Below are 18860 nucleotides of genomic sequence, written 5' to 3'. Positions count from 1 at the left end.
ATAGTCTATGATTCTTTCCAAGTAAATTTAACACTTACAATCTTAAGCACTGAGTACACACACACACACACACACACGTGCCATATTGAAACATAATATCTTACTTACTTGATACTCCTGTACTTTAATACTAATGTAAGATCAAGGGAACATTTTAAAACATCTTTTCTGGTTACTAGAAGTACTCATCCAATTTTAAGTAGCTTAAGCAGAAAACCCTTAATTTTCTGTCTAAAATTAAAACACATTTGTATCAAAAGGATGCAGTATGCACAACCAGTGAGTATCTTTCAACAACCTGGTTTACATTTTTGCCACACAGGGACTCTGACAAAGACAGGTATGATCATATTCTCTATTGCACTGTCAGCATCATTAACACAATGGCAGTGGTATAACCTCACTTATGAGTTATTAACTTTGCCACATCAATTATTCAAAGGTTGATAGGGAAGACTGGGTCACTTATGTATCCTAGGCTTACAAAAACATACAGAAGTGTAATTGTGTTATGTCAAATTGACACTACATTGCTCTCATCAGCAGGGTGGGAATCTGTAAATATGTAAATAGTAAACTCTGCTATTAAGTACATAAAGGGAAATACAACCTCCTACTGCAGTATGAGTTGGTACTAGCAATGATGAGGAGGGAGTAGGCAAGACAGCCAGAGATTTCACAGATATTTGCTGCCAGGATAGGAATGGTGAAACTCACAAGTCTTACACTGCATTCCAAACTACAGCAGGGAATGAATCTTAGCAGACAGATTTCTGTGCATTTCCCAAGAGCATGATTGCTTCTGGGCCATCTGCAACCCTATCTCTTTCCAGTCTAAGGCCCTGTCCTACTCTCTTTCCTCTCACCTCACCAGTTTCAGATTCCCACACTGCTGGAGAAAGAGGGAGGGGAAAAAAAAAAAGGCACGAAAGAAAAGGATTTAATCATCTCAGTTCTCACACCCGCCTTAGCAAAGACCCTCCCCAGAACTACAAATATAGGAAAAATTCCTGACCATCCCAGACTTTGGCGTGAGTTCAGTGAAATACAACCTTTGTGGAAATAAGCTGCAAAGATCTTGAAAGTGTCTACCAAAATGTGTCAACTGCAACTTCTCAAAAGCTTTCTACTTGACTGAAGTGGGACAGATTTGCAAAAAGACAGCAAAGGACAGATCCCTGACACTAAGGTTATTTCTCCTGCCAAATTTCAAACTTCTACTCCAAAACACCGGTACACAGAGTTTCCCAAAAGAATATATTTTTTGAATATGGGAAAAGATATTTTTCTCAAATCTTGTTTCAAAGACAGGAGAGACGCTTTTCTGAAATTAATGATTTAAATCAGTGCAGTCAAAATGATGAGCAGTTTTACCTTTTTTTTTTCCCTTTCCTCACTGGAAAGAGATGTTTTTGTGCATACAATTCACTTATGCCTTCCATAAATTTACTGTGAAGCTCTTCTTTTGACTTTTGCGTGGGATAACACAAAAAAATATTAAGGTCAGAAAGAAATTTGGGTGGACAATACAAAATAAGTGGGAAGAAAATGAGAAACGAAGTGTTATCTAAAAGCAAGGAAGAATCTGCATCTTCTGTGTAATCTTTCCTAAATAATTTAGTATTACATAATAAAGGCAAATTAAAGATATATTTGTGAAAATTCCTAGAGTGATAGCTAGATTCTGTAAATAGTTTCAATATTAACTGTTAAATTGCTTTTCTTTTGATAATAAGTATTCATGGATATAATTCCATTTCTTTAAGATCTAGTTTCATAGTCAAACCACGAAAAAGCATTTTTGGTACTCCCAAATGAAAAGCAGTCAAATGGTTTGTTGAAAATTAGAACAGAACCTCCTTTACAGAGAAAAGAAACAAAGCCCACTGGAAACAATGAGCTACAAGATTTGTAGCTTGAGTCCAAAGACTCAAGTTATTTGCAGGATACTTGATGGCTACTGACATTCATTTTTTTGACAAACATACATTCACACCTAAATAGGCATAATATCTCTTCCCCCCGCCTTTTGGATTAAGCCTTTAAAATGATCGATCCATTTTCATGCTAACTTCTATATTTAAATAATTTCACTAGAATTCTCAGCTTTCTACCTAAAGTCCAGCACTCATATTTTTATTAAACAAGTTCCTCTAGCTAATTTGAAAATATTCTTAAGTCCATGTGCCCACGGATGCATACACTGTCCGTGTGGTAAAATCTGCACATACTGATGTGGGTAGTTCAGCAGAATACAACACTGAAATTGCATCCGAAGCCTCCAAATTAAAGAAAGCCCTCTTAACATGTAGAATGAACATGCAGGATGTCTTGTTATACAATTGCATGTGTGCTTTTTACTACATATAAAATCTGTGACAGGTAACCCACTAGTTATTGGGTATGTTAGAAGGTCATCAAAACAACATACAACTAAAATCCCACCATATCAAATGCACAGTAGAATCAAGAATCATTTTATCAGTAGAAAGTAAGGCTTGCACAGTGGCATGAATTTTAAGATTAAATAAGATGAAAATAATTCAATGTAATTTTTAGGCCATAAGTAAAATATCTGAAGGAAAAATTAGGAAAAAAATTCAGGGGAGACATCTGTTAGGATAATGAAGGGGCATAATACCCATCGTGAGGCTAATAAAAGGACGTGTGGTTAGACCTGGGTAACCTTCACTTTTTTTTTATTTTTATTTTTTTTAAACACACAATAGCAGCACTGGTAAAAACGGTGAGAAGAAAGGACATCATTGACAACACAGATAATGATATGACTTTTTCTTCCAGAAATTACTATATGTTCTGCATAACAAAGAGATGAGGTGTAAATGTAAAAATGCAAAAGTTTTAAGTTAAAATMAACTTTTCAATAAAGAAATAGCAGAAAAAGCACTGATAATTTGAGTCTGACAACAGCATAGGGCAGGTACCTCTATAAACTGATATTCTATTTGAAGATTATGTAAGGGTATTTATGACATAAATTTCTTTGTGCTTATCATCATTTAGGTACACATTCCAAACTCAGATATATTTCACCAAAAAGGGTGAATCTCAGATTTATCACAGCTGAGAATTATACATTTTTTTAGATGGGATTAACGTGCATAGTGATTTTTGCATTCAAATTGTTTTGTGAAAGTACTTTTTTGAATTTAACTCAAAGTGGTTTTTATTCTTTTTTGTTTTTCATTTAGTAAAAAAAATAAAAAATGAAAATACTTCAATAGCGTATTTTCATCCACAGCACATATGTGGGTAAGTGCAGTAGCTACTTCAAACATGTGGAACTAAACTGACTTATCTCTTCCTTATCCTTTCACTGATAAACTGGCTCCTTCAAACTGACAGTTTTACAGACATTTGCAAGAACATAAAAGAAAATGCAAATAGATCGTCTGTCTAGCACCCTTCTAGTGAAAGCTTATTGTTTATTCAAGGTCCCCAAGGGTCTAAACAAATAATGTCTCTAGCAATAAAATATTATTAAAGAAACTCCTTCTGTAAGACCCTTATGCTTTTGCATATATATTTATACAACAGGCACAGGCAAGACACATGCAGTGCACGCTAGACTGTATTTTGGGAGGATGGAGACAAGGTAGAAACAAAGAATTGAATTAAATAACTGTGGCTGTTTAATTCTGTACAACAAACCTAACATACAAAAATACACTGATGCCCTTTATGAAAGGAGTATCTGGTAAAATAATGAGCTCATTCAAAAATACACTTCCTGGGCTGGAAGTGTACAATGAAAGACTACAATGAAAGGTTTACAAGCTAATATAAGGGATCTGTTACATAAACACATCTGTAGGCTAAACCAAACCAGATTTCACGAAACAATGGTGCACTCTCTGAAGGGAAGTTGTTTAAAAATAGGTTTTTACACTGAAATAGTATTAAACCACTTCCATTGCATATCACTAATATCTGAGATAGAAAAGTGTCATTAGACTTTGCTAACTAGCCTAGCTGTAAAGTTGGAGTTTTCTTTGAAATAGTTACCATATTCCAACTAATTTCTTGAATGACTTCTGCACTGACAGTAACTCACTTCACACACATTTCTCCTACTTTAGATTGTCTCCCAGTAACTTATTTTATTGCAAGACTTCAAGGTATGTTCACTTATCTATAAAAATCATTTGCAAAACAAGCAAGATGCAAGAGAAACAATTTACATTTTCCTATATGTAGGACTAGAATTCAGGAGTCAAACTCATTCTTTTTTATCTTCTCCTGTCAATGGTTATTTCCAGGTTCTTTCCAAACCCTCGTCTCCTTTTTCACCTCAGCTTTTGACATAGCCTTGTTTATTACTTCACACTATGGGGAACACAAGATGCTTCTAATCAGGAGAAACAGAAATCCCACTAGCAACTCTGCGTGGCTCAGAGGAAAAACAAGTGAAACTCAAAGAACTCGACAGGTAACTTGCACATAATGAGGGGAGGAGGTAGAAGAAAGAAGCTGAGGGAGACTTCTCAGTGCTCTCTCCCTTCAGGACGCCAGCAAGGACAAAATGCAATTACTCCTGCCTCCAACAAACTTTTCATACTCTCTCTTTATAAAAATGGTATTTCAACAAGCAATTGAAAATTGAATAGTAGATGAAGCCTCAAAACTGCATTTCTTTGAGCAAAACATTAATAAAAGGCATGGGAAATCCTTGAAGTACATAATCAGGGAAACTCAGCATCACAGAAAACAACAGTGAGAATGCAAACTGCAAAACAGTGTGGGAGTCAAAGAAGTTCACATCACTGCAGAACATTACAACAGCAACTGAAACATTTTAAAGGAAAAATTAAGTGACCAAAAAAACCCAAACCAAAACCAAAACAAACAAACAAAAAAACGCAAAACCATCCCACTAGGATATTCACAATAGCTCTGCCTTTCCAAAGGTTAGCCCTGCCTTTCCAGTAGCCCATCCTGGACATTTTATTTATAAAATCTCCATCTGCATCAAATCTCACACTCAGACTACAAGTCCATTCAAGGAAGAAACAACTCAACTAAATTCCTCCTCTTTAGACAATTACCAGCAAGTCAGACTCCTTTGCTCAGTAGCACCCTACATAAGAGATAAGTGATTGATTCAACATAGGCCACAAAGAGGCTTTATTTTCTCCCACATGCTTGAGGTTTATTCGTTTTCAGGATCTTGCAACAACTGGAACAGCAATTCCAGCAGACTAAGGACCCCGATACTGGCAATCAGCAACATGCTAACCAACAAGTTTAGACCACAAGGGGCAGCTTTGTAAGCAAGCAAAGCTTTTTGTGCCATGGCATATTCAGTAGCTTGAGTGAATAAAGGTGAAGAAATGTCTCCTGCTAAAAGGCCATGCTGTCTGAGGCCAAAACACATTTTCACCCTCTTTCAGAGCATCAGAGGAACAGAGTGAGCTTAGATGGTTATCTTTCCAACCTGTCAACACTTTGCCTATGGAAGGCCAAGACATGTCACATCCACTTTATATGAAGTTCTGTGAGCTTAGGACAAACTTAAGGGTTATCCGGTAAGATACTCACAGACCTTGAGCTACAGGCAAAACACAATGTTTAGGAAAAAATATTGGGAAGCAGGTTGATAATTTCCGAGCGTACATAAATGGGAATGTAGAGCTCTGAATCATACAGACTGCCTAATACTTCAACGTATGTTCTAACTAAGTTAAGCAATTTTGATATCATAACTGCAGGTGGAGGATATTCATGCACTAGATAGAATTTATTCACAAATTATTCTCATATACACAGTACAAGTAAAACACTGTCGCTTGCTGTTTAATCCCACTTCAATGTCCATATCTTGCTTTCATCTCTGTTTTGGAGTAAAGTGACTCAGGTCTACAAAGTAAAGCATTACATGCAAAGGCTTCTTTGCTTAATCAGTTTTAAAAACATATCAAACAAATGCATATTAAACTCACTTTAAAAAAATCCTTTGAGGTTAGAAAAAGCAACTGAAAGCTATTCTTAAATGTAGCAACATACATAGCCTTGATTTAGAATGTGAAAAAGACCACAATTAATATTCACTATAGAAACCCCTAGGCTGTTGTTTTTTGACAGGATTTAATTCACCTTTTTCTTAACGACTAAGTAAACAGGCTTAAAATGAATGTTAGCTGAAAAAAAATGAGCCCATCTCTTCTCTGTTGCATGAAGACAAAAATTAGTGGAAAAAACATGCGATTTGAACTCAGTGAGAAACATTTTATTTTGTTTTTATAGTAAACTTATCGCTACTTGTCTCTTCTTATCAAGAAGTCAAAGTCATTTTACAGAACAGTATTTCAAATTTAAATGTGTGCAATTTACATGTGCAATACAAATAAAAACTACTCCAGCTCCACAAAATTTTTGTTTCCGTGACATTATTCTACTGGGGAGAAAAAGAAATAGTCTCACATTTTAATCGGTTTAAGGCACAATTTCACTTATCCCTTCACTTTTTCTTTTAATTAAATAGATTGCCAGTCTAAACATGTCTACTATTTTTAATCCTGATTAGTTTCTTTTTATGCATATCAGTTCAGATTAGATGTCCAATTTTTGCCAAAACTCCCAGACATTCTGGAAGTCACACAATTACAAACTACATCAGTATTGTTTATTGTCTGGATTTCTTATACATTTTACAGGCACAGAAGCACTTTTTTTAAAAAAACTTTTTTTAAAAGATTGAGTAAATATGAAAATTAGTGCTCATCTGATTTGTTCCTGTTGAAATTAAATAAATATTGACTTCAGGAATTTTAATAATTAGCTGCTATCTAACCTGGGAAAACAGGTAAGAACTTAACACATTAGTAATTATGTTAATCAACAATTTCAAAGTATCTAAGGTTTTATTATTTTTAAAACAGATCAGTTTTTCAAAGCGAGTCTTCCCTAAAGAACTGTAACATTTTAAAACACAACTGACTTTCCTAGTCTAAATGTTACCCTTAGATTAGCATAGTGCTACTGCCTGCAATTTTAGGGACAAAACGTATTCTCCCTTTTGCAAAGAATAAAAGCGTACTATACTTCAATGGTTTTTCTTTTCTACATCATGATTGGGAAAAAAACCTTTATGATTTCCCCAAGAAATGCTATGGACAATTGAGGAGGGCAAAGAACAGCAAATGTCATCTAGACACATGAGTATTACAGCACATAAGAATGGATTAAATTTTTTTCTTAGTCTTCGCAAATTGTATACAAGATCAGCAAAACTGGAAGCAAAAAGCTCAAACAGTGAAAAGAAACATCCAGCAATCAAGCAAAGATTGAGATTCCCTTGATTAAGATGCAAATCAGTTCAAAGTCCTGGCATTTAACTTCATGGGCACAAACAATTATGAGAGCCTTGCAACTTAAACATGGCTAAGTAGAAAAGTATGCTTTTGGCACAGCATATAAGGTTAAACATCATTTATCCCCTATGGAAAGGCCAGAAAGACTAAGGTTCAAAGGATCACTTGCTTATAAACAACCTACTCAACTTTGTCCCCCATGAAAAAACTATCCAAAGCAATTAGTCAGGCATCAACACTGAACTGGACATCAGGCTAAAGCTATTGGAAGCACTTCTGTATAATTTTCAGTCCTACTTACATTAAGACATATAGTCTCGGAAAAATACCCTATGCTTTATAAGTAAGTTACTTATGGTAAGTAACAAAAAAAAAAGGTAACAAAAAAGTAGTCTCAAGAATATATCCTGCTTTTACTAAAAATAAGTTAATATAGTATGCCTGCTTTTAAATAACTCATTGAGAAACTTTGAAATTATGACAAATACTGCATTAATAAGATCAGACATTTGCATTTGTTCTGCTATACAAAGGAAAAAACAAAAAAAGTTGAACAAAAAATTATCAAATACAACATTATTTTTTTTCTCATAAAACTCTTTAAAACAGAATGTTAATTTTTAATTATGTGTAGCTGCAGCATCAAAACTAGGAATAATGAAATGCTTTGAGGGGTAAACTGTTAGAAAATATCAAAAAGGATGAGTTCTTATTGTCACAAACACGTGTAATATCATTGCACAATCAGTCCAGTTTAACTTAAAGTCACTTTTATTTTCCTATAAAATATCTGGTACTGGTCTTTGTTAGAGACAGGGATATCAAATGCAGGCCTGCAAGTCACTACATGAGGGTGCACGACAAAGATGCACACAAATGATACAAAGGTCTCCAAGGCCCTGTTGTCTGACTTGATAATTTAGGACATGTTATACCACACACACTCCAATAGTAAAAAAGAAAGTGTAAAACACCATCCTCCTTGAGCATACTAAGACACATTTTCCCCAAAGAATATATATCTTGTAATAACCATCATTATTCTTACAATAGCAAGACTTATAGATAGATATGTAGACATATATAATATCTATAAAATATATATTTTAATCAGTATTAGAACTGAAGGCAACTAATGACTTCATGTCTGAAAAACTATTTTACTCATTTACAGTGTTTTGATATGCAGATAAATGTTGGAAAACATCTTGCCTTCAACAGGAAATCATATAACAAAAACTTGTTCATTTGTATTCATACTGGAGGGGTGATGAGAGGGAAGCAAGGGAGGAAGGGTTGCAGTCCAAGTTGTTTAATTTACCCTTACTCACCAGGAGATTCTCCTGCCAAATCTAGGGCCTGGGATGAATCTAATGAAGAAACCACACTGACAGCATTTGCAGGAATACCCATAGTAGCTGTAGAAGAGGAAATGGTTGATTTCTTCGGCTGTATGACAACACTCCTATATGAAGACATAAAGTTAGTAAATAATACTGCATGAAGGTTCACACATCACGATCCTTGTTTACAAATCTAGCACGTATATATCTATGCCCTGCAAAAGGATCAACAATAAATGTACTGTTCCTTCCCCATTGTCTTATGCTTCATCTTTGGCAATCTATCTTAACCTAGAAGACACTTTCTACTTCCCTCTTGTTTCTTTTTCATGATACAACTTAATATTCAATTCACTTTTACAAAACCATGGACAAACAAGTGGATAGTTACATGATTAGCAGGATGAAAGGCCTGCAAGTAGGTTTTACTTTTTACCTTAGTTTCCCTGAGATTTGCTTTTAAACTTCAGGCAACTATTTAAAAAAGATATCATAGTATTCAAAAAGAAAGCATTAAAGGAAACTTTTAACATTGAGGGTTGCCTAGACATTATACTACATCAGTAGAAGTGAAGACTTAATTGAAGCATATATGATAGTCTAAACACAGCAATGTCAGTGTGCACATATTAACATTCACACAACTTCATAAGTACTGCATAAATTTTAGTATATCTGATCAGTCAAGTTTTACTTATATGATAAATCAAAATCTTAGGAGCTGAAGAGAGAATCTCCCTTCTGTATACAAATTAAACTTCAGGCATTATATTCAGCAATATAAATTACACAAGAGAAAAAGATGTAGAGTGTCAAGTTAGGCATGGAGATTTATCTCATATGTTACTAAGACATCTATTCATGCTATACCAATTTCAATTAAATTGTAGTACTTTATTCCAAATACCTAAAAGGCCTTATTATGCATACGTTAAAGACATTTTTAATTGCAAGTTAGCTCCATAAACATGCAAAAACCCAGCTAATGAGGTAAAGAATACAGCTGATATATAATGCACTCCCACAGCAGCGCTTACTTTTAATTACCTGGTGTTAACCGTAAGCCGAAAGTCTTCAACATTCAATTTATTTAATCACATCTTTTGTTGACAGCACTATAACTACACACGGAAAGTATTCCCTGAATAGCTTTAAAATATTCATTTGCTAAATAAAGTAACTTAGAAACTTGACCCAAATTAGGGTGTGATACTAATTGTCAAAAGCGTTCTATCAAATATTTCTAAAATCATTTTTGCTAGAATGAAAATAAAAATAGACTGCATTGACTCTCTTCTTCCAACCAAAGGATGTCACAGGAGCTAGACCATGTTACTGATTAAATCAACATTCTTAACGGCAGGAGTAGGCAGCCACCATACTTGAAGGTAGCACATGTCATATCATTATAAGGGTGACTGCTAATGTTAACTATATACCAAAAAAATAGAAGCAACAACACCTGAGCCCCAAGTCAAGATATCGTGCCTAAACCATGAATTTTGCTCATATGTTCATGTCATGTTTCCCAAAACATAAACAGTGGACTAAAAAAAAAAGAATTTATATATTTACACTATCTTCTAAATTATATCTGCCTTATGTACCAATTTTTCATTACCCAGGTATAAGACGGGGATATCTTACCCACACCACCAGATATTCACTGTCTGGAAACTGTGACTGCTATTCTGTAACACATTCAAATACCAGGAAGGGTCTGAGAAACGAATGCAAGTTTGCTGAGTACTAGACGCATCCACACGCAGTAAATGTTTGGACATTTCCCCAAAGTTCAGGATCCAGTACTGAAATCTGGGTATATTCCCTCACCGGATTTTAAGTTCTTGTACTTTCAAGCTATCCAGATCAAGAAATACAGATCAAGAATATTAACCCAAATTGTACAGATATGTTCCAAATATACATCTACTCATGCGGAACCTAGAGAATCTCAACATATGAGCTAGAAACACTTCTTTGTTCACCCCCTAAGTTACAGAAACAATTATCCGTTTGGTACTAATACACCCACAATCATATTGCATCAAAGGTGATGTGGGAGAATATGTAGTCACAAATTTGTGTGCCACATGGAGATGGTAATTGTGCACATATAGTAGTCTCAGTTCAAAACAATATCTAGCTTATATTACTAAATTAATTAATTAAAAATTGGAAGACATCAATTAACTTGATGGTTAAAACAAACAAACAGACAAACAAACAAAAAACCTTCCAGTCTCTTTTACATTTAGAAAGTCTTTTGTTTCCAGGGCTTAAAGTCATTCAGAATTCTCTCAAATCATCAAATCAGAACTGTTTTGCCTTCTAAATGCCTATGAGTACTACTGATTGTAACTATGACTCTACTAAGAGCCCCAGGAACTATGAACCATCTGGTATTTCAAGACTTAAAGGGCAGCCCAGCCCTGTACTTAAAAATACTACATATAAATGGCTGAAGGCTAACCTTTTACTAATTTTAGATATTTTACACCTTCCTCTCTGGGATGAGAATATGGAAACAAACATACAAGAATGATCAAGAAGGAATCTTAAAAGAGGAGAGAATTACTACAGAAGCTTCTTACATAGCAAGTAACAATTCCAGAATTATATGTGAGCAAGAAAGCTTGCGTAAAGATGGAACTGTTACCTCAACACTGCTCATCTGTAGCTGACAATCAACAGAGACACAAAAAAAAAAAATTCCAACTATAACAGTCTTCCATTTTCCCTGCTGTTCCTGACACAATACTATATATTATCATTCCTTCCTGTAAACTTATACTGACCTTCAGTGTGCTTAAGCATAGCTGCACTGAGGGAGTAGTTTCAGCAAGTTGCCAGACCTTCTATAGCTATCCAAGGAGAGGTGCATTACAGGCAAAGGAATTGGAGGTCACTTTTTCCTGGGCTGCGACAGACAATCAGTCCCAGTAAATGACCACACCAGTCCCTTTTGCCTTTTAAGATCTTTTACATACCTGTAGAGTTTTGGTAATGCAAGTACAGCTGGTACTCTCATCTTCAGTAACTGACTTTCCATCAAGTACATAAAAAAGGGATTACAGTCTAACACTTCCATTATTATTTGCAGTTTCTAGCACTAGCATTCCCTTAAGGAAGGTTAAGGATTACTAGCACCAGGAATATGACACTAATAAACAACTACACAAAGGAGAGCTGTTAGCAGGCTTTTTCTTTTTTCTTTTTTTGGTTAATTACACATCATCATTCCTTTTATACTGGAAGCAGAAAAGGAAGTTATACTTCAGCAGAACCACACAGTTCAATGATCTAGCATACTCATGAATGTACTTTGATTCAAGGAATATAAGCAAATAATTACACATTCCCAGCTTTGAACTACAGAAGAACCTATGCTGCCTTAGCAGATACGCGCATGCATGTGTATTCCATATACAGTCACCACCATGCTTTGAGCAAGAGATGCTGACTCCCAGTAAAAGTTTTCTGACAAAATTTACAGAGTACATTTTCTAGAGGGTTAGGTTGTTTTTCATTCCCCATTGAAAAACCATGCATATAAAATACAAAAAGCTTCAGCTTTTCTTAAAACTAAAAAATTCAATTCTTAAATTCTACCATGATGTCTCCATTTGAAGGCCACTTAGACCACAGTCCCCTTTATTAAAAGCTCACTTAGAAAGCTAGCTAGTGTTCATGATGCAGTTCAGCCAGTGACTCCTGCAGTGCAACATAACAGTTCAGCAAGACAAGAGGCAACAGTATAGGGGTTGGAGAAACAGCTTCTTCATAATAAAAAGTCTAGACCTTAGAAGAAAATAGAGCCTTAGAACAACTCACCATTACACTGTTTTCTATACTCAGACTTCTATTTTTGATCAGAATGTTTTCTTAGACAGTGATCTTCAATAGTCAATTGAAATGATTCAGACTTTCTCAACCTAAATCAAATAAACAGTATTTTTGGTGGGGAAAAAAGGTCCCTTTTCCTGACAGCAGTGACAGTCTGAGGCATGCAACCAAAGGAAGTGCCAGAAATTGTCCTCAAGAGTCCAAAAATGTGATGCAAGGAAACCCCAAACCCTGAATGTATTTTCTCTCTCTCTCTCTCGCCTGGACAGTTGCCATAATCTCCTGACTCAAAAATCTTAAAAATATTTCAAGAACAATGAACTAGAATATGAAAGTATCTTAGCATATTTATAACTAGGCTTTGTTGCTTTATTTGTAATGTAATGTTTACTAATATGTAATCTTTCCTTTCAACAGTGCAACCAACCAACGTTACAATTAAAGGATTTATTTTAGGAATTTTCATTTCCAGGCTTTCTTCAAGGTATGACAGTAAGGCTCTGCGATTACATACAGATTCATATTTGCCATATACTGAAAACCAAATTAATAGATTTGAAGCACAAACATTGGTCATGATTCTTTAAATTCTGAAATTCATATGTTGTTCCTTCTTTGTGGAATAATATGATATTTTCTCCGAAAACTCAGGTGGAAATGTGACTGTGTTCAAAAAATACAAATATTTGCCATTAACCTTCAAGATTCCTTTGTCTGCCTCTATCAAAAAATTATTTAAATGCTAATACAATGTAAATAAAATAAATGATATTTGCAGACATATATGGAACAGTGGAAAATCAAGATTACAAAAATGTAGTAAATAAACTATGTGAAAAATATGGAGTATTTAGCATATTACTTATTAAATCAATAAATTTATCAGTAAAGTGTCTTACAAAAAATTAATGGGCTTTCAGCTTCTCTCCTGTTATAGGGTACATTCTTTTTATAGAGTACACAGAGAAGACAGTCTTTTTTGTAGCTAAACTGATAAATATTGCTTACAAAGTTAAATATTGCTATAGATTTTGATAAAATATTAATAAATAAGTGGCATTACAGTATATTCTTTAGACGTACAAAAATAATATATTTTAGAACATCTGTAATCATTCATTAATTCCCTCAGAATAATAATAAACATTAGGCAACTTCACACATGGCTAGAGCCAAAGACCACCACTTGGTCACAAGAAAGAAAACCATCAATAAATTTTACTCCTTAACATTCAAACTATCACACCATTTCAATTAACTCTACACTTTTCAGCTACAGGATAAATATAAATTAGAAAAATAGTACCAAAAATATTCTTAAGACTTATTTCAAGCACTATGATAAATATCACATTTTAGTTTTCTCATTGATGTGACTATATCGGGTGTTTTCCTTTTTAAATTTAAAAAGGAATTTTTAAGGTTTAAAGCAGGAGTTTGAGCATATGAACTGATAAACGTAGGTCAGGCATAGTGAGCACTAGCCACCATAAATACATCTTAGCCAGAAAGTCAGCGTGTTATTAGTCCCAATTATGCTGAAGTGTAAGAAGCCTTCGTGTTGCAGACAATTATTCACTGCTGAATGAGCACAGATCACTGAGCTGAACACTGACTTCCATAACAGACAAAGGCTTACACAAGAATGATCTATTCTGCCAAATTCTATAAGGATTTACTTATTGAAAAGCTTTCATGTTTTCAGATCACTGATTTTTGTTTCAACAAAGACGCAAAATTTCTATAAATACCTACTAAATTTTGAGCATATTTTTCCTAAATATTTATTTTTCAGAAGTTGGCAAGTCTGCCATTAATTTTAAATGCATTTTAAGTTACAAATTTTCCTTGGGCTTGAGTCAAATACCCCTTATACAACACGGGCCAGGCCAAACTGATGATCTCACTATAATTTAAAAATACATACATGAACTTTAATTCCTCTTGACATGCAAGAATTTATAAGCATTTGATTCTTATCATTCCATTTTTAGTATTGAAGAGCAACACAAGTTGACAGTTTGCCCGTTTCCCTAAGGGATAAAGGTTTTAATTCAAAATCAGCAGAAGTTAGTCTTGTTCCAGGTTACCAGAATGATGACTTCTGCAGGGCTCCTATGCAATGAGCAAAAGACCAATAAAGAGGATCAGAGACTTACTTTTACCTCTACTTTATGAGACAGAAAAGCAGCCTGCCATGTCAGGGTCATTCTATGGGCTCTGCTGTCTGTAGATAATACCCATTCTCTTATGTTCCTCTTGAAATTCCCAAGGAGAAAGGAAGAATAAGAGACCCTCTCAAAACCAGAGATCAGAGAGACACAAGAAAAAAAAAGAAGGGATGATAGAATGAATACAAGGTCTTCTCTAACATTTTGTGAGAGCTTTAAAATCAGCTTGGCAGGGAGAAGACTTGAAACTGTTTGCCTCATCAGCTCCTGCAGAATACAAGTTTTCAGCGTGCCAAAAGAGCTGAGCTTCTCGTCACGGCACATACACCTGGTCCTTGACCTACAGATCCCCCATTCTCATATTTTGTCTCTAGCTATACCTGGTAAACTTAATCTTGTAAACAACAAGTTCATTCTTTTTATACTCCAAGCCCATATCAATGAAGTCTAAATTGTATTAATTCCATACACAAAATGATTCTGATGAAATTTAACAGAAATAGGACATTCAGCCATTACAAAGGAGCACACATGCCACAGACTGACAAATGCATAAACATAGGCTGAGGCAAACCAAGCAGCTTACAGCCAATGCTCCAAAAAGATAAACAAGCTTATTAACATATCTATTCTATAAGTTGCAGATTTAAGCTCCACAGCACAAGACCACGATTTAAGAGCCTATATTCCTCTGAACCCTCAGCATCAGCTTCCTATAATGACATGATTATTGAATGTTTCCACAAAGAGCAGTAGGAGCCAGAAGTAATGAAATTTTTGTTTTAAATTGCACAATAAACATGGCAAGTTACAGGATATGGGTTTTATTAAACTATCTGAAGAGAAATTTCTGCTTTCCTGCCTCGCTTTTTTTTCTAGAGGATTACTACCAGATAAGAAAACTGATGTTGTAGGACACTAAGTTGGACCATTAATTCATGTCCCTACAGATCCTGGGAAAAAGCCAATGCAAGCCTTGAACTTTATCACGATAAACCCCTTGCACCCACGAATCATGAGATTGTATCTTCACGTAAGATAAGGGGAAGTTTTTTGGCATGGGAATGAACACATACACCTAGTTGTTTGCAAAGCCTTGCAACCTGGCAGCCTTTCAGCAAGGTTTCACTCACATAGCTGTTACTGTATACTCTCCAGCTATGGCTGGGAAGTTGATAATCCTTAAGATATGAGGAGAGTTTTGATTTCTGACACAGCATTCCTGAGATAAATGCAGGATCAGAGAGATGCTTTGAAATTCCCAGAGATACCCCACCGGTAAACTGCTACATGGGAACAACTTTTAACAGTGTCTTTAAATTAAAAAAAAAAAAAAAAAAAGTTATATGTTAACCCACAGAGCTTGTGCTTGCCTTCAGATGATACATTAAATGTAAACCAGACACAGAAAGTTAGAGACCATCCTAAAGTCTATTCTTCCAGACTTTCCCAATGTATCCTTGGTATTTTTGCATACCCCCAGAGATAAAAGCTACTATTTCCAACTCTATTAGTTTCTTGTAAAAAGGCTTTTTTTTCCTAGTACAATTCCTTCCCTCATTTGTCTCAGAATGTTATTTCAGAGCATAAACTTGTATTTTAAGCAGAGTTGCTCTAAACAAAGTTACAATCACCTTCAAGTATTCATGAAATTTTTCTGTCTATGAAACGCTTCTATTTAAAGTGATATATACACAGTTATTCCATCTTCTGGGTTAACTGATTTATTAGCTAGTTAGCAAATACCCTATCATACATCAACATATTTACCATAGAAGCAAGATTGTTCATGTCACTACCAGATCATAATTGACCAAGGATAAGGCTTTTACTTATATATTCATTAAGTGCACTTTTGTCTCCCTGATATACCTGCAAAAGCAAGGAAATGAAAAATTAAGCCACCTAGAAACACACAGCTGCTGACATATCAGAGGTCACATACAACTGTTGATGGACAAAATATTTTACTTAGTTCATGACCTTTTCCTCACATATTTAGCTCCACCTATTAAACATAGAAAGTCATAGGAAATTAATACCCTCAAGTCATCATTGTGGAGCAGTTAAGGTAACTATATAAACCCCTACAAAAACAAGGAAATGAAAAGTCAAGGCGTCTATTTTCCACATACCCTCTGCTCTTCCATTGACAAGCACGCTCCTGGCTACTACTTTAATCCATGCACTGCAATCACAGTTTCGAGCACTCTTTTTACATGTCTATATATTCCTTCAACAGACTCTTTTCCTTTCAGTATCTAATACAGTTATTATGTCTACAGGTTAAGTAAGAGCACGTTCAGAATTGTGGTTAAAAATGGCTGGCACTTCAGAGGTGAGAAAAGGAGGAAAAAATCCATCTGGAATAGTCTGGCAATGGAAAGGAAAAGGGGCAAAACAGGAAGTAGTTCAGCTTTTCAGGGACTTGCTTTACAACCATATACTGCAATTTAAGGGTTTTTTTCACATTTGATTGGCTTTGTAACTATACAGAACAAACAGACAAACAGCACAGAACTACAAGTGACTGAAGGGCAGCTGTTGAAGCACGGTATTTTGTTAGTACACATTATCAAATTAAATCACATAGTTTCCTCTGATAAGAAGGTTTTGTAGGCATAATCTACCTACATCAGGTATGACGACTGCAAGAGCTCCATCACTGCTTGTCTAGTTAACCTGCTTTACACCAATTCAAATCAATAAGATTTGCACAAACAGCACATACCTTCAGTTTTCGTTTTAGCAATAGCTAAAAAAATAATTGCTAAATCCAACATGCTCTTCTGTGCCAGATCTCCAGACACATGTCATTCTGTGGTTAAAATCTCTACCACTCAATAATGAACGATAAGAATTTCTTGAGGAAAAACATGAGTCACAGACTAGAACCGCATGCTATTGTCTGCTTGCTCTTAGACCAGTGATAGGCCTTTATAGGGAGTCCCTGAAAGCATTTGGGCAGCAGCAGGGACAGAGAGGCATGACAAGTCCTACGAAAATTCAGTCTCTCTTCTACTTTCTCCCCTCTGGCTCCATCCTCCCACTGCCCCAAAACATCATCTCCTGTTTAGCACCTATGAGCAGAATACAGTATTTACTTTGAGACAATCGCAAGGGGGCCAAAGGTTAGGCTACGCCATCTGTGTCTAACTCTAGTCAAACAAGCACCATACCTCTTCCCTCCTGGCGATATGGCAAGCTGAGCTGAGATGATGCGTTGTGACAACTGCATCCACACCACCGACAAAGTGGCACTTCTACCTAAGGGTAGTCTTAGTTTGCTAGTTCAAGCAAGGCATACACAGGCTGGCTGCAAAGACATAGAGGTGCCAAAGGAAATTCATGGATAAGCAGAGAATCAGAGACTGGTTCAGTGACAAGGGACTCCTCACACTAGCTCCACTGCAAGATTTCTGGGTATGACTAAGGCTTTTTTAAAGGCAGGAATGCATATATTATAGGGCATGATCAGTACACATGCTAATCTATATGTTATTAGTATAATTTATGTAACATCCATTTTATTTCTTGGGTCTTTTGAAATTAACTAAATATGCACAGTGTAACAGCGCTTATTAGATCATGAGCCAATTCCTAATTTAGGAAAAATAAGAAGTATGGTTCCTCTTCTTAAAACGTTTAAGAATTAAGGACTTAGGACAAACTGGGAAAAGTGTGATCAGGAAGATAGTGAGCTGAGAATCTCCTCAAATGGCAAATGACAGTAGTGACCTATAATTTAAATGCTTATTCATCAGTTGCCGCATTGAGCTGCAAGCTCAATGACATATCCTGACATATCATGGATCTGTGTCAGTCTTACTTCAGCAGATATTTCAACTGTTCTATCTCACATTGTTACCATTAATATGAAGAGAGGGAAAAAAAAAAAAAAAAAAGAAAAACCCAAAACACCAGGTGCCAGTGGAGCAATTTCCAGTAAAAAAACCTTGGGTTTTTGAATGTAAAATGCTCCCCTAAAGAAGAACCAGTCTTTCAGGATTTGTAAAAACTATTTGCTCGAATAAGCACTTCTAACTATGGCACGTAACATGATTCAGTAAGTGTATCACTGGAGCACAGAAGCACTTCAAAGGGGAAAGCACAATGATCATGAGGGTAATTTGAGATGCACAGCAACAGAGGAGATAGAAGGAGACAGT

General features: G+C 35.4%; 1 protein-coding gene across 1 annotated transcript in view; it reads right to left on the bottom strand.

Moving 5' to 3' along the window:
• The window catches only part of LOC112976363 (lipopolysaccharide-responsive and beige-like anchor protein), a gene marked incomplete at its 5' end in the record, with an annotated part of 360077 nt that overhangs the window by 303771 nt on the left and 37446 nt on the right, over positions 1 to 18860 (bottom strand). Inside the window, one exon of the mRNA XM_026087491.1 lies at positions 8663 to 8796. Coding sequence (XP_025943276.1) covers positions 8663 to 8796 — 134 coding nt within the window. The remainder of the gene's footprint in view (positions 1 to 8662; positions 8797 to 18860) is intronic.

Source organism: Apteryx rowi, unplaced genomic scaffold (assembly GCF_003343035.1).
Source record: "Apteryx rowi isolate R43461 unplaced genomic scaffold, aptRow1 scaffold_72, whole genome shotgun sequence".
Lineage (NCBI taxonomy): Eukaryota > Metazoa > Chordata > Aves > Apterygiformes > Apterygidae > Apteryx > Apteryx rowi.
This window is presented reverse-complemented; position numbering and strand designations above follow the sequence as displayed.